At 49.6% G+C, this 27,439-nt stretch overlaps 1 protein-coding gene across 1 annotated transcript in view; it reads left to right on the top strand.

Annotated features, from left to right (window-relative positions):
- LOC119966916 (dynein heavy chain 14, axonemal-like) overlaps nt 1-27,439 on the top strand; it is a 1,122,002-nt gene that overhangs the window by 838,957 nt on the left and 255,606 nt on the right. Inside the window, exons 56-58 of the mRNA XM_038798874.1 lie at nt 13,099-13,281; nt 16,801-16,982; nt 18,854-18,962. Of these exons, the coding sequence (XP_038654802.1) occupies nt 13,099-13,281; nt 16,801-16,982; nt 18,854-18,962 (474 nt within the window). The remainder of the gene's footprint in view (nt 1-13,098; nt 13,282-16,800; nt 16,983-18,853; nt 18,963-27,439) is intronic.

The raw sequence follows: 27,439 nt of genomic DNA, 5'->3' as shown, positions 1-27,439 counted from the left end.
TACAGCAGGCGGTGAGGGTTGGCATGCAGGTACAGCAGGTGGTGAGGGTTGGCATGCAGGTACAGCAGGCGGTGAGGAAAGCTAATGGCATGCTGGCCTTCATAGCCAGAGGATTTGAGCAAAGGAGAAGGATGTCTTGCTGAAGTTAGACTGGGCCTTGGTGAGGCCACATCTTGAGTATTGTGTGCAGTTTTGGCCTAGTTTGAGGAAGGACATTCTTGCTATTCAGGGTGTCCAGCGAAGATTCACCAGCCTATAATAATAATAATCTTTATTATTGTCACAAGTAGGCTTAGATTATCATTGCAATGAAGTTACAGTGTGTGGTAAACCACCGTTGCCTATATTAGGTGATGTCTGGTAGGACCTGTACTACAGGTACGACGGTAGTCCCTGCCTGCCTGCTCCGCCCAGTAGGAGGAGTATAAATATGTGTGTCCCCATGCAGCAGCCATTTTGCCAGCTGCTGTGGGAGGCCACACATCTTAGAGCAATAAAGCCTCAGTTGTATCCAACTCTCGTCTTTGTGCAATTGATCGTGCATCAATTTATTGCTCAAAGATTTTCAGAAGATGGACCTCCGTATCAAACCGGATCGCCTGCAGCTGGATACGCAATCAAGCAATGCCAAAAAGGGACTTTCAACACTGGCCTGCTTGTTTCGAGGCGTATATCAACTCGGCGCCAAACCCTGTTCCGGACGCTCAGAAAATACAGATACTGTACTCGAGGTTGAGCTCCAACGTCTTTCCACTGATCCAGGACGCACCAACATACACCGAAGCCATGATGGTACTTGAAGAAAATTACGCCCAGAAGACGAACACGCTCTTCGCCAGGCATGTACTCGCCACTCGCTCTCAACTCCCTATTGAGTCCATAGAAGACTTCTGGAGATCCCTAATCCCACTAGTCCGGGACTGTGACTGTCAGGCCGTTACAGCCACTGAACATTCTAACCTCCTTATGCAAGACGCTTTTGTTATGGAGATTGGGTCGGACCTCATACGCCAGCGACTGTTAGAACGGGCCACGCTCGATCTCGCAGAGACAAAGAAGCTCGCGCTCACCATGATGGTTGCCTCGCGCAATGTTCAGGCCTACACCCCCAGCCGTGCGGCCCACCCCTCCTACGCAACATGGACCCCACAGACGGCCGCCCCAGCGGGGGCCTTACCCAGCCAATACGCCTGTGCCACGCACCAGCCAGCGAACCCCGGGGATCCCCGATGTTATCTTTGCTGCCAGCAGAAACACCCGCGCCAACACTGCCCGGCCCGCGCTGCCCTTTATAAGGCTTGCGGTAAGAAGGAGCACTTCGCCGCGGTGTGCCAGGCCCGCGCAGTCACCGCAATCGCCCCCACCCCCCCTCGTTTATGGACAATGGGCGCCACCATCTTCACCTCCCCAGGCCACGTGCGGCCAATGGGCGCTGCCATCTTCTCCTCCTCAGAAAACGCGCGGCCCATGGGCGCCGCCATCTTTTTCAACCCCCAACATGTGCGGCCCATGGGCGTCGCTATTTTGTCCTCCCCAAGATCTTCAGGCGCCGCCATCTTGTCTTCCCCACGGCACATGGGCACCACCAGCATTCCAGGACCCGTGTCCCCCCGGGCACCCTATCATCCAACACCAGCGACGCCCAACCACGACCCGCCTCAGTGACCATAGACCGACCTCGTCCGCTCTACCTGGCCACCACATCGACCAGCGTTAAGATCGACGGACACGTGACCTCTTTCCTGCTGGACTCCGGGAGCACCGAAAGCTTAGAACATAGAACATAGAACGGTACAGCACAGAACAGGCCCTTCGGCCCTCGATGTTGTGCTGAGCAATGATCACCCTACTTAAACCCACGTATCCACCCTATACCCGTAACCCAACAACCCCTCCCTTAACCTTACTTTTATTAGGACACTACGGGCAATTTAGCATGGCCAATCCACCTAACCCACACATCTTTGGACTGTGGGAGGAAACCGGAGCACCCGGAGGAAACCCACGCACACATGGGGAGGATGTGCAGACTCCGCACAGACAGTGACCCAGCCGGGAATCGAACCTGGGACCCTGGAGCTGTGAAGCATTTATGCTAACCACCATGCTAACGTGCTACCAGCTTCATCCACCCGGATACGGTAAGCCGCTGCTCCCTCGCGGTACACCCCACCAATCAAACAATCTCCCAGGCCTCCGGATCCCATTCCGTGGCATTCCGGCAGTACTGTACGGTCACACTCACGGTCCAGGGCATAGAATTCAGCGGCTTCCGCCTCTACGTCCTCCCTAATCTCTGCACTGCCCTACTCCTAGGCCTGGACTTCCAGTGCAATCTCCAGAGCCTAACCCTGAAATTCAGCAGGCCTCTACCACCCCTCACTGTCTGCGGCCTCGCGACCCTAAAGGTCGATCCACCTTCCCTCTTCGCCAATCTAACCTCAGATTGCAAACCCATCGCCACCAGGAGCAGACAGTACAGCACCCAGGACAGGACCTTCAGCAGGTCCGAGGTCCAGCGGCTGCTTCGGGAAGGCATCATCGAGGCCAGCAATAGTTAAAACTGGGGAGAAACACAGAATGGTCGTGGACTACAACCAGACCATCAATCGGTACACGCAGCTCGACGCGTACCCCCTACCACGCATATCTGATATGGTGAATCAGATTGCACAGTACCGGGTCTTCTCAACGGTAGACCTCAAAGCCGCCTACCATCAGCTCCCCATCCGTAAAGCGGACCGTCAATACACGGCCTTCGAGGCAGACGGTCACCTCTATCAATTCCTCAGGGTTCCCTTCGGCGTCACCAACGGGGTCTCAGTCTTCCAAAGGGAGATGGACCGAATGGTCGACCGGTACGGTTTGCGGACCACCTTTCTGTACCTAGACAATGTCACTATCTGCGGCCATGATCAGCAGGACCACGATGCCAACCTTGCCAAATTTCTCCACACCGCCACTCTCCTAAACCTCACCTACAATAAGAAGTGCGTGTTCATCACGAACCGCTTCGCCATCCTCGGCTATGTGCTATGCCTGATCCCGACCGCTTGTGCCCCCTCATGGAGCTCCCCCTCCCCCACTGCCCCAAGATCCCCAAATGCTGCCTGGGGTTCTTTTCATACTACGCCCAGTGGGTCCCAAACTATGCGGACAAGGCCCGCCCACTCATACCATCCACCCATTTTCTCCTGACTGCGGAGGCTCAACAGGCCTTCGCCCGTATCAGAGCTGATATCGCCAAGGCCGGGATGCACGCAGTAGACGAGACACTGCCGTTTCAAGTAGAGAGCGACGCATCAGACGTCGCCCGAGCCGCTACCCTCAATCAGGCAGGCAGATCCGTGGCATTCTTTCCCCGCACCCTCCATGCCTCAGAAATTCGGCACTCATCCGTTGAAAAAGAGGCCCAAGCTATCGTTGAAGCTGTGCGGCATTGGAGGCATTACCTGGCCGGCAGGAAATTCACTCTCCTCACGGACCAACGGTCGGTAGCCTTCATGTTCAACAACACGCAGCGGGGCAAGATCAAGAATGATAAGATCTTGCGGTGGAGAATCGAGCTCTCCACCTACAATTATGAGATTTTGTATCGCCCCGGCAAACTCAACGAGCCCCCAGATGCCCTCTCCCGAGGTACATGTGCCAGCGCACAAGTAGATCGACTCCGGGTCCTGCACGACAGCCTTTGTCACCCGGGAGTCACACGGTTGTAACCATTTTATAAAGGCCCGCAATCTGCCCTACTCCATCGAGGAAGTACGGACAATCACCAGGGACTGCCAGGTCTGTGCGGAGTGCGAGCTGCACTTCTACCAGCCGGACCGTGCGTGCCTGGTGAAGGAATCCTGCCTCTTTGAACGCCTCAGCGAGGATTTTAAAGGGCCAATCCCCTCCACCGACCGTAACACGTATATTCTCAGTGTGGTCGATGAGTTCTCCAGATTCCCCTTCCCAATCCCATGCCCCGACGTGACGTCTGTCACCGTCATCAAAGCCCTCAGTACAATCTTTGCTCTGCTCGGTTTCCCCGCCTACATCCACAGTGACAGGGGATCCTCATTCATGAGCGATGAGCTGCGTCAGTTCCTGCTCAGCAGGGGTATCGCCTCCAGCAGGACGACCAGCTATAACCCCCAGGGGAAACGGGCAGGTAGAGAGGGAGAACGGGACGGTATGGCCGTCCAGCTGGCCCTACGGTCCAGGAACCTCCCAGCCTCTCGCTGGCAGCAGGTCCTCCCTGATGCACTACACTCCATTCAGTCACTACTGTGCACCGCTACTAACAACACACCCCATGAACGTCTCTTTGCCTTCCCCAGGAAGTCCACATACGGGGTGTCGCTCCCGACTTGGCTCACAGCTCCAGGACCCGTCCTTCTCCGTAGGCACGTCCGACTCCACAAGACGGACCCATTGGTGGAGAGGGTGCAGTTGCTCCATGCCAACCCCCAGTATGCCTACGTGGCGTACCCCTGCGGCCGCCAGGATACTGTCTCTCTCAGGGACCTGGCACCAGCAGGTTCCACACATACACTCCCCTCCGGCCCGGCGCCACACTCCCCTCCCACGACGCTCCCAGCAGCGACCCCCCCAGGACCATCCGTCCTCCCCCTGCCCACGCCCGAGGATGAAGAGGAATTCGGCACACTCCCGGAGTCACCGAGGATCAGACCAGCATCGGCATCGCCGCCACCACTACGTCGCTCCCAGCGGCACATCCAGGCCCCGGACCGGTTAAACCTCACTCTGGTCCACTGGACATCAATTCTCCACCACCCCCGCCGGACTCAATTTTAACAGAGGGTTAATGTGGTAAACCACTGTTGCACCTATATTAGGTGATGTATGGTAGGACCTGTACTACAGGTATGATGGTAGCCCCTGCCTGCTGGCTCCGCCCAGTAGGCGGAGTATAAATATGTGTGTCCTCCATGCTGCAGCCATTTCGCCAGCTGCTGTGGGAGGCCACACATCTTAGAGCAATAAAGCCTCAGTTGTATCCAACTCTCATCTTTGTGCAATTGATCGTGCATCACAGTGAAAATCCGCGAGTCACCACATTCCGGCGCCTGTTCGGGTCACAGAAGGAGAAATCAGAATGTCCAAATTACCTAACAGCACGTCTTTCGGGACTTGTGGGAGGAAACCGGAGCACCCGGAGGAAACCCACGCAGACACATGGGAGAACGTGCAGACTCCACACAGACAGTGACCCAAGCCGGGAATCGAACCTGGGACCCTGGAGCTGTGAAGCAACAATTCTAACCACTGTGCTACTGTGCCGCCCATTCCTGGGATGGCAGGACTGACATATGAAGAAAGACTGGATCGACTTGGCTTGTACTGACTGGAGTTTCAAAGAATGGGAGGGGATCCCATAGAAACATAAAATCCTGATGGGACTGGACAGGCTAGGGGCAGGAAGAATGTTCCCGATGTTGGGGATGTCCAGAACTAGGGACCAGAGACTAAGAATAAGGGGTAAACCATTCAGGACTTCTTCTCCCAGAGAGTTGTGAACTTGTGGAATTCTCTACCACAGAAAGCTGTTGGGGCCAGTTTGTGGGCCTTGTGGCTAAAGCGACCAAGGGGTATGGAGAGAAAGTGGGAGTGGGATATTCAAATACATGATCAGCCATGATCAAATTGAATGGTGGTGCAGGCTCGAAGGGCCGAATGGTCTCCTGCATTTTCTATGTTTCTATATTTCTAAGACCATTGGACCTTTTGTGGCATGGGATTGATGTGTGTTGCAGCCCATCATGCCCGCTCACCTGGGCTGCCACCTCTATCCGTGCCATCTTTGCCTGGTGTGGTGTCCTCCACTTGCCATCCAGCGAGATGAGTATGTCACGCCTGGCACTCACTGCGTTCACTAGAATGTGCAGGGCAATCATACCAGAAACAGGGGCCAGACTGCCCACCACATTTCCCTCCTGCCCAACACATGCTGAGACCATGACATCTTCCAAATACAAAGTATTCCGTTCACTCCTGGTCAGCTCCCATGGGGTTTTTTGTACCTCTTGGCAACCTTCAGAGAGCTGCCTCTGCTCTATTTAACTGCCCCCCCCCCCCCCCCCCCCCCCCCACCCCACCATTGGAGTCATCCATCAACGTGCCGACACACTTCCACATTTGCCGGTAGCACTGAGTCTATGTCCGGCTACATTTAACACTGGCTGACCCTTGGCCATGGGCCAGCCAGTGTGAAACTGTGTCCGGGTCATGATTGTAGGCAGGAGATAGATCCACATATTGCACACGCATGACATACTCTTCCAGGACCCTTCATGGGGGGCATCCTTCATACCCTGCCTCACCCCTCCTTTCATGGGCATGCCCCCCCCCCCCCCACCGGCCCTGACCATTGACAGTGCTACCGTGGCACCCGAGCACCCTGGCACTGCCACCCAGGTACTCTGGGCAGGTGTCACCCAAGCACCTTGCCAATGCCAAGGTGTCAGGCTGGTAGTGCCAAGGTGCCTGGGTGCCAGAGGGAGAGCCAAGAGACGGGCCACTTGCTCTGTCCCCGACCCCCCAGGGATCTCCAATTACCCTGGGAGACCCCCGAGGTGCCGTTATACCTGGTAACAAGTTTGTGGGGGACAGCACTATCCGCCGCCTGGTTGAGGCCTCGCTGGGGAGGCTGTTAGTTGCGAAGAGCCCAGAGAATCCAGCGCAGACATATTTAAATATGCTGATCTGGATCTCACAGCGTGGGTGAAATCCAGATTGCGACACATTGCGAGGTTCAGTTGTATCTCACGAGACGCCGCAAGCTTCACAAATCTCAAGAAAGGCCTCTCGCGAGATTCAAGGGCCTCATCGCATCACCAGGACGGGCATGACGGGGGCGGTAAAGTGTGCCCAACGACTTGTCCGAGTCAATATAACATCCAGTGTCAATATAACATCCAGCAGAGGGCAGCAGAGCAGATCCAGCAGAGGGCAGCAGAGCAGAGCTACTGATCAGCTGTTCTGGGGAAATTTGCATACGTGCAGTGCGGTCAGCCTAAGTTGAAGGTGAACTGGCGAAGGAGACCCAAGGAGTTTGAGTGAAGACAGGCATCCAGCAGAGGGCAGCAGAGCAGAGCTACTGATCAGCTGTTCTGGGGAAATTTGCATACGTGCAGTGCGGTCAGCCTAAGTTGAAGGTGAACTGGCGAAGGAGACCCAAGGAGTTTGAGTGAAGACAAGCATCCAGCAGAGGGCAGCAGAGCAGAGCTACTGATCAGCTGTTCTGGGGAAATTTGCATACGTGCAGTGCGGTCAGCCTAAGTTGAAGGTGAACTGGCGAAGGAGACCCAAGGAGTTTGAGTGAAGACAAGCATCCAGCAGAGGGCAGCAGAGCAGAGCTACTGATCAGCTGTTCTGGGGAAATTTGCATACGTGCAGTGCGGTCAGCCTAAGTTGAAGGTGAACTGGCGAAGGAGACCCAAGGAGTTTGAGTGAAGACAAGCATCCAGCAGAGGGCAGCAGAGCAGAGCTACTGATCAGCTGTTCTGGGGAAATTTGCATACGTGCAGTGCGGTCAGCCTAAGTTGAAGGTGAACTGGCGAAGGAGACCCAAGGAGTTTGAGTGAAGACAAGCATCCAGCAGAGGGCAGCAGAGCAGAGCTACTGATCAGCTGTTCTGGGGAAATTTGCATACGTGCAGTGCGGTCAGCCTAAGTTGAAGGTGGTTTGTGGAAGGGCTGTTGGCAACTGACAGTTAAACCCGAAACACTTCGTGAGTGTTTCCCACCCTACCTCCTCCTCTAACCAACCCCCCCACCCCACGGTGGTTGGGAAGCGGGAGCAGGGGCCTGTCGTGAAGGTGAGTGAGTGCCTTTAAATTTGCTTAACTTTCAGCGGGAGCAGGGTTTGAGGTAATATCAGGTAAGCTCTTCCTTTCTTTTTCTTTTTCTTGTTATTTTTTAAATCTAGAGGTGATGTCAGGGAAGGCAGTACAATGCTCCTCCTGCAGAATGTTTGAGGTGAGGGACGCCGTTAGTGTCCCTGCTGATTTCATCTGTGGGAAGTGCACCCAACTCCAGCTCCTCAAAAACCGTGTTAGGGACCTGGAGCTTGAGCTGGATGAACTTCGGATCATTCGGGAGGCAGAGGGGGTCATAGATAGGAGCTTCAGGGAAGTAGTTACACCAAAGATTGGAGATAGATGGGTAACTGTAAGAGGGACTGGGAAGAAGCAGTCAGTGCAGGGACCCCCTGCGGTCGTTCCCCTGAGTAACAAGTATACCGTTTTGGATACTTGTGGGGGGGACGACTTACCAGGGGTAAGCCATGGGGTACGGGCCTCTGGCACGGAGTCTGTCCCTGTTGCTCAGAAGGGAAGGGGGGAAAGGAGTAGAACACTAGTAATTGGGGACTCAATAGTCAGGGGCACAGATAGGAGATTTTGTGGGAGCGAGAGAGACTCACGTTTGGTATGTTGCCTCCCAGGTGCAAGGGTAAGTGATGTCTCGGATCGTGTTTTCCGGGTCCTTAAGGGGGAGGGGGAGCAGCCCCAAGTCGTAGTCCACATTGGCACTAACGACATAGGTAGGAAAGAGGACAAGGATGTCAGGCAGACCTTTAGGGAGCTAGGATGGAAGCTCAGAGCGAGAACAAACAGAGTTGTTATCTCTGGGTTGTTGCCTGTGCCACGTGATAGTGAGATGAGGAATAGGGAGAGAGAGCAATTAAACACGTGGCTACAGGGATGGTGCAGGCGGGAGGGATTCAGATTTCTGGATAACTGGGGCTCTTTCTGGGGAAGGTGGGACCTCTATAGACAGGATGGTCTACATCTGAACCTGAGGGGCACCAATATCCTGGGGGGGAGATTGTTAGTGCTCTTTGGGGGGTTTAAACTAATTCAGCAGGGGCATGGGAACCTGGATTGTAGTTTTGGGGTAAGGGAGATTGAGAGTATAGAGGTCAGGAGCACAGATTTGACTTCGCAAGAGGGTGCCAGTGTTCAGGTAGGTGGTTTGAAGTGTGTCTACTTCAATGCCAGGAGTATACGAAATAAGGTAGGGGAACTGGCAGCATGGGTTGGTACCTGGGACTTCGATGTTGTGGCCATTTCAGAGACATGGATAGAGCAGGGACAGGAATGGTTGTTGCAGGTTCCGGGGTTTAGGTGTTTTAGTAAGCTCAGAGAAGGGGGCAAAAGAGGGGGAGGTGTGGCGCTGCTAGTCAAGGACAGTATTACGGTGGCGGAAAGGATGCTAGATGGGGACTCTTCTTCTGAGGTAGTATGGGCTGAGGTTAGAAACAGGAAAGGAGAGGTCACCCTGTTGGGAGTTTTCTATAGGCCACCTAATAGTTCTAGGGATGTAGAGGAAAGGATGGCGAAGATGATTCTGGAAAAGAGCGAAAGTAACAGGGTAGTTGTTATGGGAGACTTTAACTTTCCAAATATTGACTGGAAAAGATATACTTCGAGTACATTAGATGGGTCATTCTTTGTACAATGTGTGCAGGAGGGTTTCCTGACACAATATGTTGACAGGCCAACAAGAGGCGAGGCCACATTGGATTTGGTTTTGGGTAATGAACCAGGCCAGGTGTTAGATCTGGAGGTAGGTGAGCACTTTGGAAACAGTGACCACAATTCGGTGACCTTTACGTTAGTGATGGAAAGGGATAAGTATACCCCGCAGGGCAAGAGTTATAGCTGGGGGAAGGGCAATTATGATGCCGTTAGACATGACTTAGGATGTGTTGGTTGGAGAAGTAGGCTGCAAGGGTTGGGCACACTGGATATGTGGAGCTTGTTCAAGGAACAGCTATTGCATGTTCTTGATATGTACGTACCAGTCAGGCAGGGAGGAAGGGGTCGAGCGAGGGAACCGTGGTTTACCAAAGAAGTGGAATCTCTTGTTAAGAGGAAGAAGGAGGCCTATGTGAAGATGAGGCATGAAGTTTCAGTTGGGGCGTCTGATAGTTACAAGGAAGCGAGGAAGGATCTAAAGAGAGAGCTGAGACGAGCAAGGAGGGGACATGAGAAGTCTTTGGCAGGTAGGATCAAGGAAAACCCAAAAGCTTTCTATAGGTATGTCAGGAATAAAAGAATGACTAGGGTAAGAGTAGGGCCAGTCAAGGACAGTGGTGGGAAGTTGTGTGTGGAGGCTGAGGAGATAAGCGAGATACTAATGAATACTTTTCGTCAGTATTCACTCAAGAAAAAGATAATATTGTGGAGGAGAATGCTGAGACCCAGGCTATTAGAATAGATGGCATTGAGGTGCGTAGGGAAGAAGTGTTGGCAATTCTGGACAAGGTGAAAATAGATAAGTCCCCGGGGCCGGATGGGATTTATCCTAGGATTCTCTGGGAAGCCAGGGAAGAGATTGCTGAGCCTTTGGCTTTGATTTTTAGGTCATCATTGGCTACAGGAATAGTGCCAGAGGACTGGAGGATAGCAAATGTGGTCCCTTTGTTCAAGAAGGGGAGTAGAGATAACCCCGGTAACTATAGGCCGGTGAGCCTAACGTCTGTGGTGGGTAAAGTCTTGGAGAGGATTATAAAAGATACGATTTATAATCATCTAGATAGGAATAATATGATTAGGGATAGTCAGCATGGTTTTGTGAAGGGTAGGTCATGCCTCACAAACCTTATCGAGTTCTTTGAGAAGGTGACTGAACAGGTAGACGAGGGTAGAGCAGTTGATGTGGTGTATATGGATTTCAGTAAAGCATTTGATAAGGTTCCCCACGGTCGGCTATTGCAGAAAATACGGAGGCTGGGGATTGAGGGTGATTTAGAGATGTGGATCAGAAATTGGCTAGTTGAAAGAAGACAGAGAGTGGTAGTTGATGGGAAATGTTCAGAATGGAGTTCAGTTACGAGTGGCGTACCACAAGGATCTGTTCTGGGGCCGTTGCTGTTTGTCATTTTTATAAATGACCTAGAGGAGGGCGCAGAAGGATGGGTGAGTAAATTTGCAGACGACACTAAAGTCGGTGGAGTTGTAGACAGTGCGGAAGGATGTTGCAGGTTACAGAGTGACATAGATAAGCTGCAGAGCTGGGCTGAGAGGTGGCAAATGGAGTTTAATGTGGAGAAGTGTGAGGTGATTCACTTTGGAAAGAATAACAGGAATGCAGAATATTTGGCTAATGGTAAAATTCTTGGTAGTGTGGATGAGCAGAGGGATCTCGGTGTCCATGTACATAGATCCCTGAAAGTTGCCACCCAGGTTGATAGGGTTGTGAAGAAGGCCTATGGTGTGTTGGCCTTTATTGGTAGAGGGATTGAGTTCCGGAGCCATGAGGTCATGTTGCAGTTGTACAAAACTCTAGTAAGGCCGCATTTGGAGTATTGCGTACAGTTCTGGTCGCCTCATTATAGGAAGGACGTGGAAGCCTTGGAACGGGTGCAGAGGAGATTTACCAGGATGTTGCCTGGTATGGAGGGAAAATCTTATGAGGAAAGGCTGATGGACTTGAGGTTGTTTTCGTTAGAGAGAAGAAGGTTAAGAGGTGACTTAATAGAGGCATACAAAATGATCAGAGGGTTAGATAGGGTGGACAGTGAGAGCCTTCTCCCGCGGATGGAGGTGGCTAGCACGAGGGGACATAGCCTTAAATTGAGGGGTAATAGATATAGGACAGAGGTCAGAGGTGGGTTTTTTACGCAAAGAGTGGTGAGGCCGTGGAATGCCCTACCTGCAACAGTAGTGAACTCGCCAACATTGAGGGCATTTAAAAGTTTATTGGATAAGCATATGGATGATAAGGGCATAGTGTAGGTTAGATGGCCTTTAGTTTTTTTCCATGTCGGTGCAACATCGAGGGCCGAAGGGCCTGTACTGCGCTGTATCGTTCTATGTTCTATGTTCTATGTAGTCAGGGTGCAGATCACAGCACAGAACACAGGCCTAACCACCATTCAACATTGGAAAAATCGGTAACTTGTAATAAATATATTGTCTCATTAATGGCTGTCTTCATGAGTTCTACTGCTGAGTCCCACCTGAGCAGCTTCATTCAGAGCTACAACATTCAACAGCAAAAGTACAACCCCAGAAGCATGAGAAGGGCACTGTGTGGGCCATCTGTTCATACAGACCAGGAGAGTCCCAACTTCAGTCTGTGTGTGTCTCCAGTGACCTGACCTCAGCTAGGCCAGCCCTTGTACAAACCATGTTCATCTGGGCAAGAGAGAGGAAAACTTCAATCCCATACCCAGTCCATTAGCAGAGAGAGAGCCCTCCATTCCCACTGTCTAATGCATGATAATCATAGAGAATGATATCATAGTGGTTATGTTACTATTTTTCCAGAGTTTTCTATTATTAAGCCGAGACATGGGGTCAAATCCCACCAGATCAGCTGGGGAACTGAAATTCAGTCAATTTAATAAATCTGGATTAGTCCCAATAATGGAGTCCATCAAACCTCATCAAATCTATCTGGTTCATTGAGGGAAGGAAATCTGCCACCCTTTCCTGGTCTGGCCTACATGTGACTCCAGACCCACAGCAATGCGGTTGACTTTTTACTGTGCTCTGAATGGCCCAGCAAACCACTCATTGTATCAAAAAAACCTGCGATGAAAATCTATAATCTACATGGGATGCAGGGATTCACACCCACCACCTTCTCAAAGGCAGTTAGCGATGAGCAATAAATTCCGTATTTGCCAGTGATCTGTCCCTGGGCCCTCAAGATAAAGTGGTTGAGCCACCTGGTTTCCCATCAGAGTGTGGTGGTCCTTATCCTCCTTAACTGAGGTAGAATTTGAGCACCTGCTCCATGAGTGTGTAAGGTCAGTCACATCGAGACTCATTTTTACTGCCTGCAACAAAATCTGGGCAGTGTGAGGCTGAGGTGAGGGTGATGGTGAAATTCTACTCTGATCCTTTGGTGAGATTGGGGGAAAGCAGCTTATACTGTCAGTCTCCTGTTACTGTACACTGCTGCTGTTCACTGACTCCAACTGGCTGTGGAACAACACCCTTGTGCTCAGCTCTGGGTAAAGCCTCATCAATTTCAGAAGCAGGAAGGTAACTGAGAGATTAGGAAGCGGGTAGGCTGGTGTGTGTGCGGCACTAGCCATTGTAACCATTGAGCATTAGGTTATTCATTTCCCTTACAGCGCGTGCGGGACAGGCTGCACATTGCCCTGGCTATGAGCCCAGTTGGATCAAAATTCCGCCTGCGATGTCGGATGAACCCCTCATTGGTTAACTGTTCCACTATGGACTGGTACGACAGGTGGCCAAAGGAGGCCCTGCTCAGAGTGGCTAACACTTACTTCACTCAAGTGGATTTTGGAGAGGTATGTGCTATTCTTGTCTGTCGTGGCAGAGACCCACAATCAAATTAGTAATAATGATAATAATCTTTATTATTGTCACACGTAGGCTTACATTAACACTGCAATGAAGTTACTGTGAAAAGCCCCTAGTCGCCACACTCCGGCACCTGTTCGTGTACACTAAGGGAGATTTCAGAATGTCCAATTTACCTAACCTGCACATCTTTCGGGACATGTGGGAGGAAACCAGAGCACCCGGAGGAATCCCACGCAGACATGGGGAGAACGTGCAGACTCCACACAAACAGTGACCCGAACTGGGTATTGAACCTGGGACCCTGGCGCTGTGAAGCAACTGTGCTAACCACTGTGATACCATGCCGCCCAATAACTGTATTCAAAGAGTACCTCTTAAAAATTTCTAGTGACCTTTCCACCAAAGACGGAATTAAAACTTCTCATTTTTCAGCCATCTACGGAAATCTGGCCTCACGTAAAAAAGGCCGAAGAATATAAATAAAGATTTGATGAAGAATCTGGCCTTGTGACCTGATTGTAGTCACAAAATATAACCTTCTCATTGGGAATCATTGTCTCCTGAGTTACTAAGCTGGTTTCCATCTGGTGGACTCAATATTATTCACAGAATAAACATTCTATTTCCCTGAAATCTGCTTGTTACAATTTGAGCATCTGTTATGACATAAACTACCAACGTCCAATTCTGTTTCCTGACAAAGTCTTTGGGTGGAACTCTCTGCTCTGGTCCGTGGCAGGGCCTGTTGCCAGTGAGAATGGAAAATCTGGCGTTCTAGCCGAAACTCCCATTCACTTGCAGAGGTACCAGAAAGCCCCAGGCCAGAGTACGAATTAAGTTCCAGAACAACATTACATATTGTTCTTTCCATGAGTCTATGTTTGTGTGATGGGGTGTCCGTTTAAGTTAGACTTTGTGGAAACTCTGAAAGGGATAAGCTGTTCTCTTCTTTGTCTAGAACCAATGCTGATGTACTTTAATTCTTTCTAAAACTATTTTTATTCAAAGCTAGTGAATCTCCATGTTTAGCACCATTACGACCCCTGGGCTAGTGCACGGTCAATTCCAGCCCACTTGACCCGGACTCCCAACACAATTGAAATTCTTCAAAAAACACCCTAAATCTTTGGCCCTTGGCTGCCCAATAATTATGGGCGCCAAGTTTGTGAAGTTAAACACAATCAGCTGGATTCTCCGTCTGCGGGATCTTCCATTTTGCCGGCAGCAGCAACTCATGCTCGTGGATTTCCCAATTATTATGGGCCAGGGTTTAGAGAACCCCAAAGTATATCATGGAGTTCACCTGACCCATAACTTTAAATAGATTTTGGTTATGGGGAGCACAAGGGCCCATTTTACAGCTGTGGTGCAATAGAGAACTAAAGTATGTTTAAAACAAAAACAATGTTTATTCTATGAATCCAGTTAACATTTTTAAACACACACAGTGAACATCTTAGCAACTATCAACTCATAATACTACCCCCCCCCCCAAAGAATACAGTACTCTATAAGTAACCTTTAATCTTTCCTTGCAACATACCTCTTCAACACAGACATCAGGTTTAAATTCTCTACTGAGAGCAGTTATCACTTTTAAACTAGCAATGATTTGAAGACATTCCTCTCATGCAGCACCCAATCTGCAACACGAAACTAAACACACCCTGTAGCTGCCAGCCAAAGAGAAAGTAAAACAGACAGACAGCCCAGCTCCACCCACACTCTGACATCACTGCAGCTATTTGATAAACCCCATTTCTTAAAGGTACACCCACGACAGCTGTTTGATAAACACCCATTTCTTAAAGGTACTCTCACATGACACAATGGCATGGGGTGCCCACAATAGGAAACCCCATTGGCCAGCTACTGGGACGGAGGATCCCACTGCTGGCGGGAGCGCGTCGCACCAAGCAATAGGTGCGGCGGTATGGAGAAACCAGCCCAATTACATTTATTAACAATAATAACTATAATTAAATATGCTGCAAATGTAAAGGTTAACTACTATCCAATTCCTAACCCCCTCCCCCCCAGTTAAATCTGTCCCATCCTCTAATAATATTAACAATCTGTATTGTCACAAGTAGGTTTACATTAACATTGCAATGAAGTTTCTGTGAAAATCCCCTAGTCGCCACATTCCAACACCTATTCAGGTACATAGAGGGAGAATTCAGAATGTCCAAATTACCTATCAGCACGTCTTTTGGGACTTGTAGGAGAAATCCAGAGCGCCTGGAGGAAACCCATGCAGACAAGGGGAGAATGTGCAGACACCCCACAGACAATGACTCAAACCAAGAATCAAATCTGGGACCCTGGAGCAGTGAAACAACAATGCTAACCACTCTGCTACCATGCCACCTCTACGTGTTGGGTCCTCATGGCGTATTCTCTTTAGGTTAGAGGGGCCACATTCCTGTTAGTGAGGTCCTGCCCTCCCGACGTGCTGGGTCCCCATGGCGTATTCTCTTTAGGTTAGAGATACCACACTCCTGTTAGTGAGGTCCTGCCCTCCCGACGTGCTGGGTCCCCATGGTGTATTCTCTTTAGGTTAGAGATACCACACTCCTGTTAGTGAGGTCCTGCCCTCCCGACGTGCTGGGTCCCCATGGTGTATTGTCTTTAGGTTAGAGGGGCCACACTCCTGTTAGTGAGGTCCTGCCCTCCCGACGTGCTGGGTCCCCATGGTGTATTGTCTTTAGATTAGAAGGACCACGCTCCTGCTATTGATTTCCTCGGTCACTTACATCCCCATTTGCCTTGTTAGATATTCTATCATCTTCTTCCTGGCCTTACATAGATACATAGAATATAGGAGCAGGTGGAGGCTTTTTGGCCCTTCGAGCCTGCTCCGCCATTCATCACGATCATGGCTGATCATCCAAATCAATAGCCTAATCCTGCTTTCTCCCCATAGCCTTTGATCCCATTCTCCCCAAGTGCTATATTCAGCCACCTCTTGAATATATTCAATGTTTTAGCATCAACTACTTCCTGTTGTAATGAATTCCACAGGCTCACCTTGGGAGAATGTATCTCACTGCAATCTCAATGGTATTGCAGGTCCTCCCAGTAAGAATGAGAGACCCGGAGATCAGGAATGGAGAGGAAACATTTCCGTCTCTCCAGCTGCAGCAATGATAAAAATCTAAGTGTCGATGAGCCCTTGTCACCCAGGTCATGGATAATCCTTAAAATCTGAAATCCTTTCTTTGACAGTATTGTCAGATCATTGCACTTTCCTTTGTTTGGGAAACCTGGAAGCAGGATGATAATGTTCAGGGAAAGAGCCTCGGCAGTGTTTGTTCCGGCAGCATTCATGCCTCCAGTCCACTGCAGGTTCCATTGTTTCTCGAGGGACTAACACTTGAAAATTCTGTTTCTCTCCCCAGGTGTTGCCTGGCCTGCTGAATATTTCCAGCATTGTAACTTTTTATTTCAAACTTCCAGCCTCCGAGGATTTTTTCATTGATGTTTACTGTTTGTTGTTTCAGTCATTGAAGGGGAACGTGGCCAAGGCTTGTGTTAACATTCACCACAGTGTGTATGCAGCAGCTGGGCAGTTCTGGCAGCAAGTGAGGAGATATTATTACGTCACTCCCAGCAAGTACTTAGAGCTGATACATGGCTTCTCCAAACTGCTGGGAAAAAAGAGGATAGGTATTCTGGAATCAAGGTAAAGCTGCACTTTGACACAATATCATTAAAACGTTCAGGCATTGGCACTGGGTTACCTAACCTGAGCGGCTATCAGAAGGTTAGGTGCATCAGCTGTGGGGATGCGCAGGCCGGCTCCAGGACGCCGGTTAGGTGCAGCAGCTGCGGGAGGAGGTAAGGCGCGCGGGCCGGGTGCGGGGGGGGCAGAGTCGCGCTGCGGGCAGGCAGGGACCGGGAGGGCCCGGAGAGGCGGGCCGGTCGGGCGCCGGGGCCCGGGGGCGGGGGGGGAGAAACGTGCGCGGCGGGCAGGCAGAGGCCTGGAGGGGCCGGGGAGGTGCGCTTGTTGGCCGGCGGGGCGCAAGTCGGGAGCGGCTGGAGGGGCCCTGGGGGAGAGAGAGAGGCACACAGGCCGTTTGCAGAGGCCTGGGGGAGGGGGGAGAGTGCTGTGCAGCTTCCAGAAGCGCTGCAGCCAGCGTTTTGGCCTGGCAGACCGTGGAGTAGTGGCCCTTCTTCCCGCATCTCTTACAGAGGGCGGAGCGGGCTGGGCAGCGCGAGCGAGGGTGTTTAGCGTACCCACAAAAGTAGCAGCGGGGCCCCGCGGATTTATCGGGGCGCCCCGTGGCACAAGCCTGAGGGAGGCCGGGAGCGGCGGGTGGCTGGTGGGAAGCGTGCCAGGAGGCGGCCTGGCCAGGGTCATAGGTGCGAGCGCTTAGATCTGCGACCTCCACAGAGGCGGAGAGAGTCAGCGTCTCCGTTAAACTGAGTTCGTCTCTTTCCAGCATCCGCTGGCGGATCATGGGAGACAGCATCCCAGCCACGTAAGCGTCTCTGATGAGTAGCTCCATGTGCTCTGTAGCGGACACCGCTACACAGGCGCAACCTCTCCCCAGGGCATAGAGGGCCCGGGCGTATTGGTCTAGAGACTCACCGGGGACCTGCTTTCTGATGGCCAGCAGATGTCGAGCGAATACCCTGTTGATCGGTTTGATGAATTGTCCTTTTAGCTTTTGTATAGCGTCATCAAAATCCGTTTCCTCTTTGATTATGGCGTAAGCGTCAATACCCACGCTGGAGTGGAGGGCGTGCAGCTTCTGTGCCACGGTGGGGGGGGTGGTTGTAGATGCTAGGAACCCTTCAAGGCAAGTCAGCCAGAGTTGGAAAAGTTCTGCAGAGTTCGGAGTTTGCGGGCTGATGCGGAGGCATTCGGGCTTCATGCGGAACTCCATCTTCAAAGTCGTAGTTAATTAAATTGATGTACCATCGAGTGCACGCGAGGCACGATTTACCAAAGTCTGGCTTTAATTAACTAGAACACAGCTCTGCGATCGTCTACAGTGGAAAGGGACGATCGTCAGGCGTTTGAGCATTTATACCTCGTCAATAGAGGCGTGGTTAACTCAGCCTCTTGGCCAATCGGTCGAGAGGCACATGACCGACCAGGGCCAATGGTAAGCCGACGTTCTGGCCCAATGGCAGACGAGTATGCAGATCATATCATCACACATGGCTTCTCCAAACTGCTGGGAAAAAAGAGGATAGGTATTCTGGACTCAAGGTAAAGCTGCACTTTGACACAATATCATTAAAACGTTGAGGCATTGGCACTGGGTTACCTAACCTGAGCGGCTATCAGAAGCACTGAGTTCGCCTGAGTAACAGCACATTCAGAACAGAATCGTTCTGTTAACTGTGTCTTACTGGAGGTGAAATCACCAGAATCTCTTGGAAGGAACACTCATGCATTTTTCATTCCAATTGCCATCTTGCATTGTTTGAATCTATTTGATGTATTTTGAAGTTCGAAAGGGATGAAGATTAGTTCTAGGATATGGAGCTCTTCCAAATGAGGAGCATGATTGTCAGCTCTGCCCCCCTTTGCTGTTTCCTCAGAAACCGCTTTGCTAACGGGCTGCTGAAACTCTCGGAGGCCAGCTCCATGGTTGGAGTGATGCAGGACGAATTAAAGCCACTGGGTCCACAGATAGAAGAGAAAACCAAGGTACGATTAAATTAACAGCCATTTACTCATCAAAGTAAATCGAGGTGTTTTGTAGAAGAGTCGTTTACATCTGAAAGGTTAAATCCCTTTCCCTCTCCACAGATGCTGCCACAGACCTGCTGAGTTTATCCAGCACTGTCCATTTTATTTCAGAATTCCAGCATCCATTTTGCTTACAATCTGCATGCAGACCACAGATATATATAGCGAAATTCTCCCCTACTCGGCGGAGCAGGGGGACCCAGCGTAGCGGAGTGGTGCCAACCATTTCGGCGTCGGGCCTCCCCAAAGGTGCAGAATTCTCCGCACCTTTAGGGGCTAGTCCCGCACCGGAGTGGCTCCCTCTCCGCCGACTGGCGCCAAAACTGGCGCCAACGGCCTTTGGCGCTACGCCGATCGGCGTCGAGGCTGGCCGAAAGGCCTTCGCCGGTCGGCATGAGTCCGCGCATGCACCGGAGCGTCAGCGGCCGCTGGATTCACCACTGGCGTATTCGCGGTGGAGGGGGTCTCTTCTGCCTCCGCCATAGTGGAGGCCGTAGCGGCGGCAGAAGAAAAAGAGTGCCCCCACGGCACTGGCCCGCCGGCCGATTGGTGGGCCCCGATCGCACGCCAGGCCACCATCGGGGCGTGGGATGATCGGACCCCGGGGGCCCGCTCGCGCCGCCAATCCCGCCGGCACAGAGGTGGTTTAAACCACGTCGGCGGGAGAGGCCTGACAGCGGCGAGACTTCGGCCCATCACGGGCCGGAGAATCGCCGCGGGGTGCACGCCGATCGGTGGGGCGCGATTCGCCCACTCCCACCGATTCCCGGGTGGCGGAGAATTCCGGCCACGGTGGGGGCGGGATTTACGCCGGCCCGGGGCGATTCCCCGACCCTGCGGGGGTCGGAGAATTCCGCCCATAGTTATTAAAAACCTTCAGTTACAAGGAAAAACTGGGAAAGCTGGAATTGTGCTCCTTAAAACAGAGAAGGGGAAATTAACTAGAGGTGTTCAAAGTCAGGTAATATTTTTATTTATTTATTTATTGCCATAAAGTGTGAAATAAAAAGGACAATATTAAAACCAAGAAGATCAGTAACAACAGCAGACAAGACACACCGCCCTGCCCGGAGCATAACCACCCAGGAGCCCCTGATATCTTGGGAGAGCCCTAGGTACTGTTAAGCATGGTCCACTTTTGTGTCATAAGAACATAAGAACTAGGAGCAGGAGTCGGCCACCTGGCCCCTCGAGCCTGCTCCGCCATTCAATTAGATCATGGCTGATCTTTTGTGGACTCAGCTCCACTTTCCGGCCCGAACATCATAACCCTTAATCCCTTTATTCTTCAAAAAACTATCTATATTTACCTTAAAAACATGTAATGAAGGTGCCTCAACTGCTTCACTGGGCAAGGAATTCCATAGATTCACAACCCTTTGGGTGAAGAAGTTCCTCCTAAACTCAGTCCTAAATCTACTTCCCCTTATTTTGAGGCTATGTCCCCTAGTTCTGCTGTCACCCGCCAGTGGAAACAACCTGCCCGCATCTATCCTATCTATTCCCTTCATAATTTTAAATGTTTCTATAAGATCCCCCCTCATCCTTCTAAATTCCAACGAGTACAGTCCCAGTCTACTCAACCTCTCCTCATAATCCAACCCCTTCAGCTCTGGGATTAACCTAGTGAATCTCCTCTGCACACCCTCCAGCGCCAGTACGTCCTTTCTCAAGTAAGGAGACCAAAACTGAACACAATACTCCAGGTGTGGCCGCACTAACACCTTATACAATTGCAACATAACCTCCCTAGTCTTAAACTCCATCCCTCTAGCAATGAAGGACAAAATTCCATTTGCCTTCTTAATCACCTGTTGCACTTGTAAACCAACCTTCTGCGACTCATGCACTAGCACACCCAAGTCTCTCTGAACAGCGGCATGCTTTAATATTTTATTGTTTAAATAATAATCCCGTTTGCTGTTATTCCTACCAAAATGGATAACCTCACATTTGTCAACATTGTATTCCATCTGCCAGACCCGAGCCCATTCACTTAACCTATCCAAATCCCTCTGCAGACTTCCAGTATCCTCTGCACTTTTCGCTTTACCACTCATCTTAGTGTCATCTGCAAACTTGGACACATTGCCCTTGGTCCCCAACTCCAAATCATCTATGTAAATTGTGAACAATTGTGGGCCCAACACGGATCCCTGAGGGACACCACTAGCTACTGATTGCCAACCAGAGAAACACCCATTTATCCCAACTCTTTGCTTTCTATTAATTAACCAATCCTCTATCCATGCTACTACTTTACCCTTAATGCCATGCATCTTTATCTTATGGAGCAACCTTTTGTGTGGCACCTTGTCAAAGGCTTTCTGGAAATCCAGATATACCACATCCATCGGCTCCCCGTTATCTACTGCACTGGTAATGTCCTCATAAAATTCCACTAAATTAGTTAGGCATGATCTGCCTTTTACGAACCCATGCTGCGTCTGCCCAATGGGACAATTTCTATCCAGATGCCTCGCAATTTCTTCGTTGATGATAGATTCCAACATCTTCCCTACTACCGAAGTTAAGATCACTGGCCTATAATTTCCTGCTTTCTGCCTACCTCCTTTTTTAAACAGTGGCGTCACGTTTGCTAATTTCCAATCCACCGGGACCACACCAGAGTCTAGTGAATTTCGGTAAATTATCACTAGTGCATCTGCAATTTCCCTAGCCATCTCTTTTAGCACTCAGGGATGCATTCCATCAGAGCCAGGAGACTTGTCTACCTTTAGCCCCATTAGCTTGCCCATCACTCCCTCCTTAGTGATAACAATCCTCTCAAGGTCCTCACCTGTCATAGCCTCATTTCTATCAGTCGCTGGCATGTTATTTGTGTCTTCCACTGTGAAGACCGATCCAAAAAACCTGTTCAGTTCCTCAGCCATTTCCTCATCTCCCATTATTAAAACTCCCTTCTCATCCTCTAAAGGACCAATATTTACCTTAGCCACTCTTTTTTGTCTTATATATTTGTAAAAACTTTTACTGTCTGTTTTTATATTCTGAGCAAGTTTACTCTCATACTCTATCTTTCTCTTCTTTATAGCTTTTTTAGTAGCTTTCTGTTGCCCCCTAAAGATTTCCCAGTCCTCTAATCTCCCAGCAATCTTTGCCACTTTATATGCTTTTTCCTTCAATTTGATACTCTCCCTTATTTCCTTAGAAATCCACGGTCGATTTTCCCTCTTTCTTCCGTCCTTCCTTTTTGTTGGTATAAACCTTTGCTGAGCACTGTGAAAAATCGCTTGGAAGGTTCTCCACTGTTCCTCAACTGTTCCACCATAAAGTCTTAGCTCCCAGTCTACCTTAGCTAGTTCTTCTCTCATCCCCTTGTAATCTCCTTTGTTTAAACACAAAACACTAGTATTTGATTTTACTTTCTCACCCTCCATCTGTATTTTAAATTCCACCATATTGTGATCGCTCCTTCCGAGAGGATCCCTAACTATGAGATCATGAATCAATCTTGTCTCATTACACAGGACAAGATCTAGGACCGCTTGTTCCCTCGTAGGTTCCATTACATACTGTTCTAGGAAACTATCGCGGATACATTCTATAAACTCCTCCTCAAGGTTGCCTTGACCGACCTGGTTAAACCAATCGACATGTAGATTAAAATCCCCCATGATAACTGTTGTACCATTTCTACATGCATCAGTTATTTCTTTGTTTATTGCCTTCCCCACCATATCGTTACTATTTGGTGGCCGATAGACTACTCCTATCAGTGACTTTTTCGCCTTACTATTCCTGATTTCCACCCAAATGGATTCAACCTTATCCTCCATAGCACCGATGTCATCCCTTACTATTGCCCGGATGTCATCCTTAAATAACAGAGCAACACCACCTCCCTTACCATCCACTCTGTCCTTCCGAATGGTTTGATACCCTCGGATATTTAACTCCCAGTCGTGACCATCCTTTAACCATGTTTCAGTAATGGCCACTAAATCATAGTCATTTAAGATGATTTGTGCCATCAACTCATTTACTTTATTCCGAATACTACGAGCATTCAGGTAAAGTACACTTATGTTGGTTTTTTTACCTCTGTTTTGAATCTTAACATCCCCAGTTTTATTCCTTTTGTTATTACTGGGCCTATTCACTGTGCTCCCCTCAGTCACTGTACCTTGTACTGTCGCCCTTTTAGATTTCTGACTATGTCTTCTCTGCCTTGCACTTTTCCCCTTACTTCCTTTTGCTTCTGTCCCTGTTTTTCTACCTTCCAACTTCCTGCATCGGTTCCCATCCCCCTGCCACATTAGTTTAAACCTACCCCAACAGCTCTAGAAAACACCCCCCCTAGGACATCGGTTCCAGTCCTGCCCAGGTGCAGACCGTCCGGTTTGTACTGGTCCCACCTCCCCAGAACCGGTCCCAATGCCCCAGGAATTTGAATCCCTCCCTCTTGCACCATCTCTCGAGCCACGCATTCATCCTATCTATCCTGACATTCCTTCTCTGACTAGCTCGTGGCACTGGTAGCAATCTTGAGATTACTACCTTTGAGGTCCTACTTTTTAGTTTAACTCCTAACTCCCTGAAGTGTCAGGAGGAAGCCACTCGGCCCTTCGAGCCCATTCCCCCATTCATTATGATCATGGTTGATGTTCCAACTCAATAGCCTTATCCCCCATTTCTTATGATCCCCTTCACCCAAAGTGGTATATCCAACTGCTTCTTGAGCAAGAACATCCTTCCTCAGATAAGAAGACCAAACTTTCCACATTGGTGGGATTCTCCGTTACGCCGGCAGTATATCCAAGCCCAGGGATTTCCCGACGGCGTGGGGCTGCCCACACTGAGAACCCCCATTAACCGGCTGGCAGGACGGAGAATCCGCTGCCGGTTGGTGGGAAGGAAAATCCCGCTGACACTGGCGGGACCGAGAATCCCACTGCCGGCGGGAGGAGAATCCCACCCAACATTCCAGATGTCGCTGAACCAAGGTCAGAAAAGGGATCCCTGTCTGGAATCTAGATAGCAGTCAGAGAGCGGCAGCAAAAAAAATGACTGTTCTAACACTTAGCTAGAAGCATCACATGTTCATTCCTATCTCAAATAAATAACCCCTCAAATCTATTAGCTGCAAACCATTTATTCATTTCTGATTATGGGTCGTGGTTGACAACAGAAACCAACTGTTATCCTTGCTTCTTTCATCTTCTATAAGTGCTGTAACCACAATGTATACAAACATAAACCACACCAAAGAGGGTTAAGTGCATTCTAATCACGCCCTTCACGCTTGGGTGATTTTGAAGTGTTGAGCTGGAAATTGACAGCACAGCTGCTCCATTTCCATGAGTAGACAGGTGGTGCTTCAAGGTAAGTGTTAGATAGTCATTTTTTCACTGCCTCTATTTTGACTGCTCTCTAACTTCCAAATTTTCCCAGAATGCCCAATTCTCCGCCGCATCGGGTACCCTGCTATGGGCGGTGGTCAGTGTAGAATTCAGCCCACTAACTTGCAAAAGGTTTTTAAAGTTTAGAGAATTTAAAAGGTGTTTCAATTAGTGAAGGCCAGAGGAGTAGGATGAATGGCCAACTTGCATGTTGTGCAAATACCAACACTATGAACAAGAAGCAGCATTTACCACTCTGGTTTGAACTACTTCACTTTCAAACAGAATGGGCAGAACCTTACCATCTTTTTTCAAAGCTCAGACTGAAGCTCAGTGTGAAGGTCTCCAGTTACACAGACCAGTTTGCACTCTTGATCTTAAGCCTCTTTAAAAAAAAAAGAAAAACAAGTAGACAGGATTTAATCATCACTCTATAGAGCCGATACCCAACTCCACACAGATTGTGGCTCCATCTTTACTCCTGTTTCCCCAGTCTCTCCAGAACCCCAGCCCGCGTTGCTGTTCACTCGGACAACCATCGCGGGCTATATAATATATAAAATTCTATCATTTTATGGTCACTCATTCCAGAAGGGTTTATTTTATTAATTAGCCAAATCTCATTACATAATACTACATCTAAAACAGCCAGTTCTCTCGTCAGTTTCTCAACATACTGTTGTAGAACACCATCCCCAACACACTCCAGAAGCCTGTCCTCCGCAGCATTAGTACTCATTAGGTACCAACCCTTGGAAAAACCACCCTAACTAGGCCCAATACCCTGCCCTATTCCTGCAACCCCACCCTAAGGGACAATTTAGCATGGCCAATCCTGCGCATCTTTGGACTGTAGGAGGAAATCAGAGCACCCGGAGGAAACCCACACAGACACGGGGAGAAAGTGCAAACTCCGCACAGGCAGTGACCTCAGGTGGGAATTGAACCCGGGTCTCTGGCACTGTGAGGCAGCAGTGCTAACCACTGTGTCACTATGCTAAATTAAAGAGAAAACCGAGACTTTGGAAACAAATCATTCCTTGAACCGCTTTCATTCACCAGCTCTTGAGTGCAAGATGAAGCAACAAGTCATATCTCTTCACAAGAAGATATTTCAGCGTGTGGACTATTTTACTGCAGGTCCCTATTGGGGCAGAGGCTGACATTTAATGAGGGTGAGCGGGTGGGGAGTTTAGGATAGATTTCTAAAGGAACCATAGCAAATGAATCAGGGAAAACGGCAGGGAAATGAACTGGGTGCACTAGGGGAGAATGACAGCTTTTAAAGTCTGTAAATTGTAAGGTGACATTTTTATTCATTTATGGGATGTGGATGTCTGGACCAGCATTTATTGCCCTTCAACTCAGTAGCTTCTTCGGCCATTTAAGAGTCAACCACACTGCTGTGGACCTGGAGTCATATATAGGCCTGACCTGGTAAGACAGCAGAGTCCCTTCTCTGAAAAACATTTGTCAACTAAACAATCAGCAATGGTTCCATATTCTCATTAGAATTTTTATTTCAGATTTCTTTTATTGACCCTCTGCCAGGCCGTAGTTCAAACCTGGGTCCACAGACCATTACCCTGGGTTTCTGCATTACTAGTCTAGTGAGACCGTTACTGCATCACCACTTCCCCTCGTGAGTGTTGTGTTCTGAAACAGGTCTAATATTAACTTCCAAGAGGGAATTGGGTAAATACTTGAAAGGAAACATATTTTCGGATGCGAAGCAAGTGCAGGAAGAGTGACTAATTAGATTGCTCTCTCAAAGACCAACAGCCTCCTTCTGTCTTTATTATTCTATAGAAAAGAAAAAGAGATTCCATAGACTCATAGAATCTCTACAGTTCAGAAGGAGGCCATTCGGCCCAGCGAGTCTGCACCCTACCTCGGCTCAATCCTCTCCCTTATTCCCGTAACCCCAATAACCTAATCTTTTGGACATACATAGAACATAGAACACTACAGCGCAGTACGGGCCCTACAGCCCTCGATGTTGCGCCGACCTGTGAAACCATCTGAAGCCTATCTGACCTACACTATTCCATTTTCATCCATATGTCTATCCAGTGACCACTTAAATGCCCTTAAAGTTGGCGAGTCTACTACTATTGCAGGCAGGGCGTTCCACACCCCTACTACTCTCTGAGTAAAGAAACTGCCTCTGACATCTGTCCTACATCTATCACCCCTCAATTTAAAGCTATGTCCCCTCGTGTTGGTCATCACCATCCGAGGAAAAAGACTCTCACTGTCCACCCTATCTAACCCTCTGACTATCTTATATGTCTCTATTAAGTCACCTCTCAGCCTTCTCCTCTCTAACGAAAACAACCTCAATTCCCTGAGCCTTTCCTCGTAAGACCTTCCCTCCATACCAGGCAACATCCTAGTAAATCTCCTCTGAACCCTTTCCAAAGCTTCCACATCCTTCCTATAATGTGGTGACCAGAACTGCACGCAGTACTCCAGGTGCGGCCGCACCAGAGTTATGTACAGCTGCAGCATGACCTTGTGGTTCCGAAACTCAATCCCCCTGCTTATAAAGGCTAGCACACCATATGCCTTCTTAACAGCCCTATTAACCTGGGTGGCAACTTTCAGGGATTTATGTACCTGGATGCTGAGATCTCTCTGTTCATCTACACTACCAAGAATCTTGCCATTAGCCCAGTACTCTGCATTCCTGTTACTCCTTCCAAAGTGAACCACCTCACACTTTTCCACATTAAACTCCATCTGCCACCTCTCAGCCCAGCTCTGCAGCTTATCTATGTCCCTCTGTATCCTATAACATCCTTCAGCACTATCCACAACTCCACCGACCTTCGTGTCATCTGCAAATTTACTAACCCATCCTTCTACACCCTCTTCCAGGTCATTTATAAAAATGACAAACAGCAGTGGCCCCAAAACAGATCCTTGCGGTACACCACTAGTAACTGAACTCCAGGATGAACATTTGCCATCAACCACCACCCTCTGTCTTCTTTCAGCTAGCCAATTACTGATCCAAACCACTAAATCACCTTCAATTCAATACTTCCTTATTTTCTGCAATAGCCTACC

Source organism: Scyliorhinus canicula, chromosome 6 (assembly GCF_902713615.1).
Source record: "Scyliorhinus canicula chromosome 6, sScyCan1.1, whole genome shotgun sequence".
Taxonomy (NCBI): domain Eukaryota; kingdom Metazoa; phylum Chordata; class Chondrichthyes; order Carcharhiniformes; family Scyliorhinidae; genus Scyliorhinus; species Scyliorhinus canicula.
Note: the sequence above shows the minus strand (reverse complement) of the source record. Positions and strands in the feature narration are given on the sequence as shown.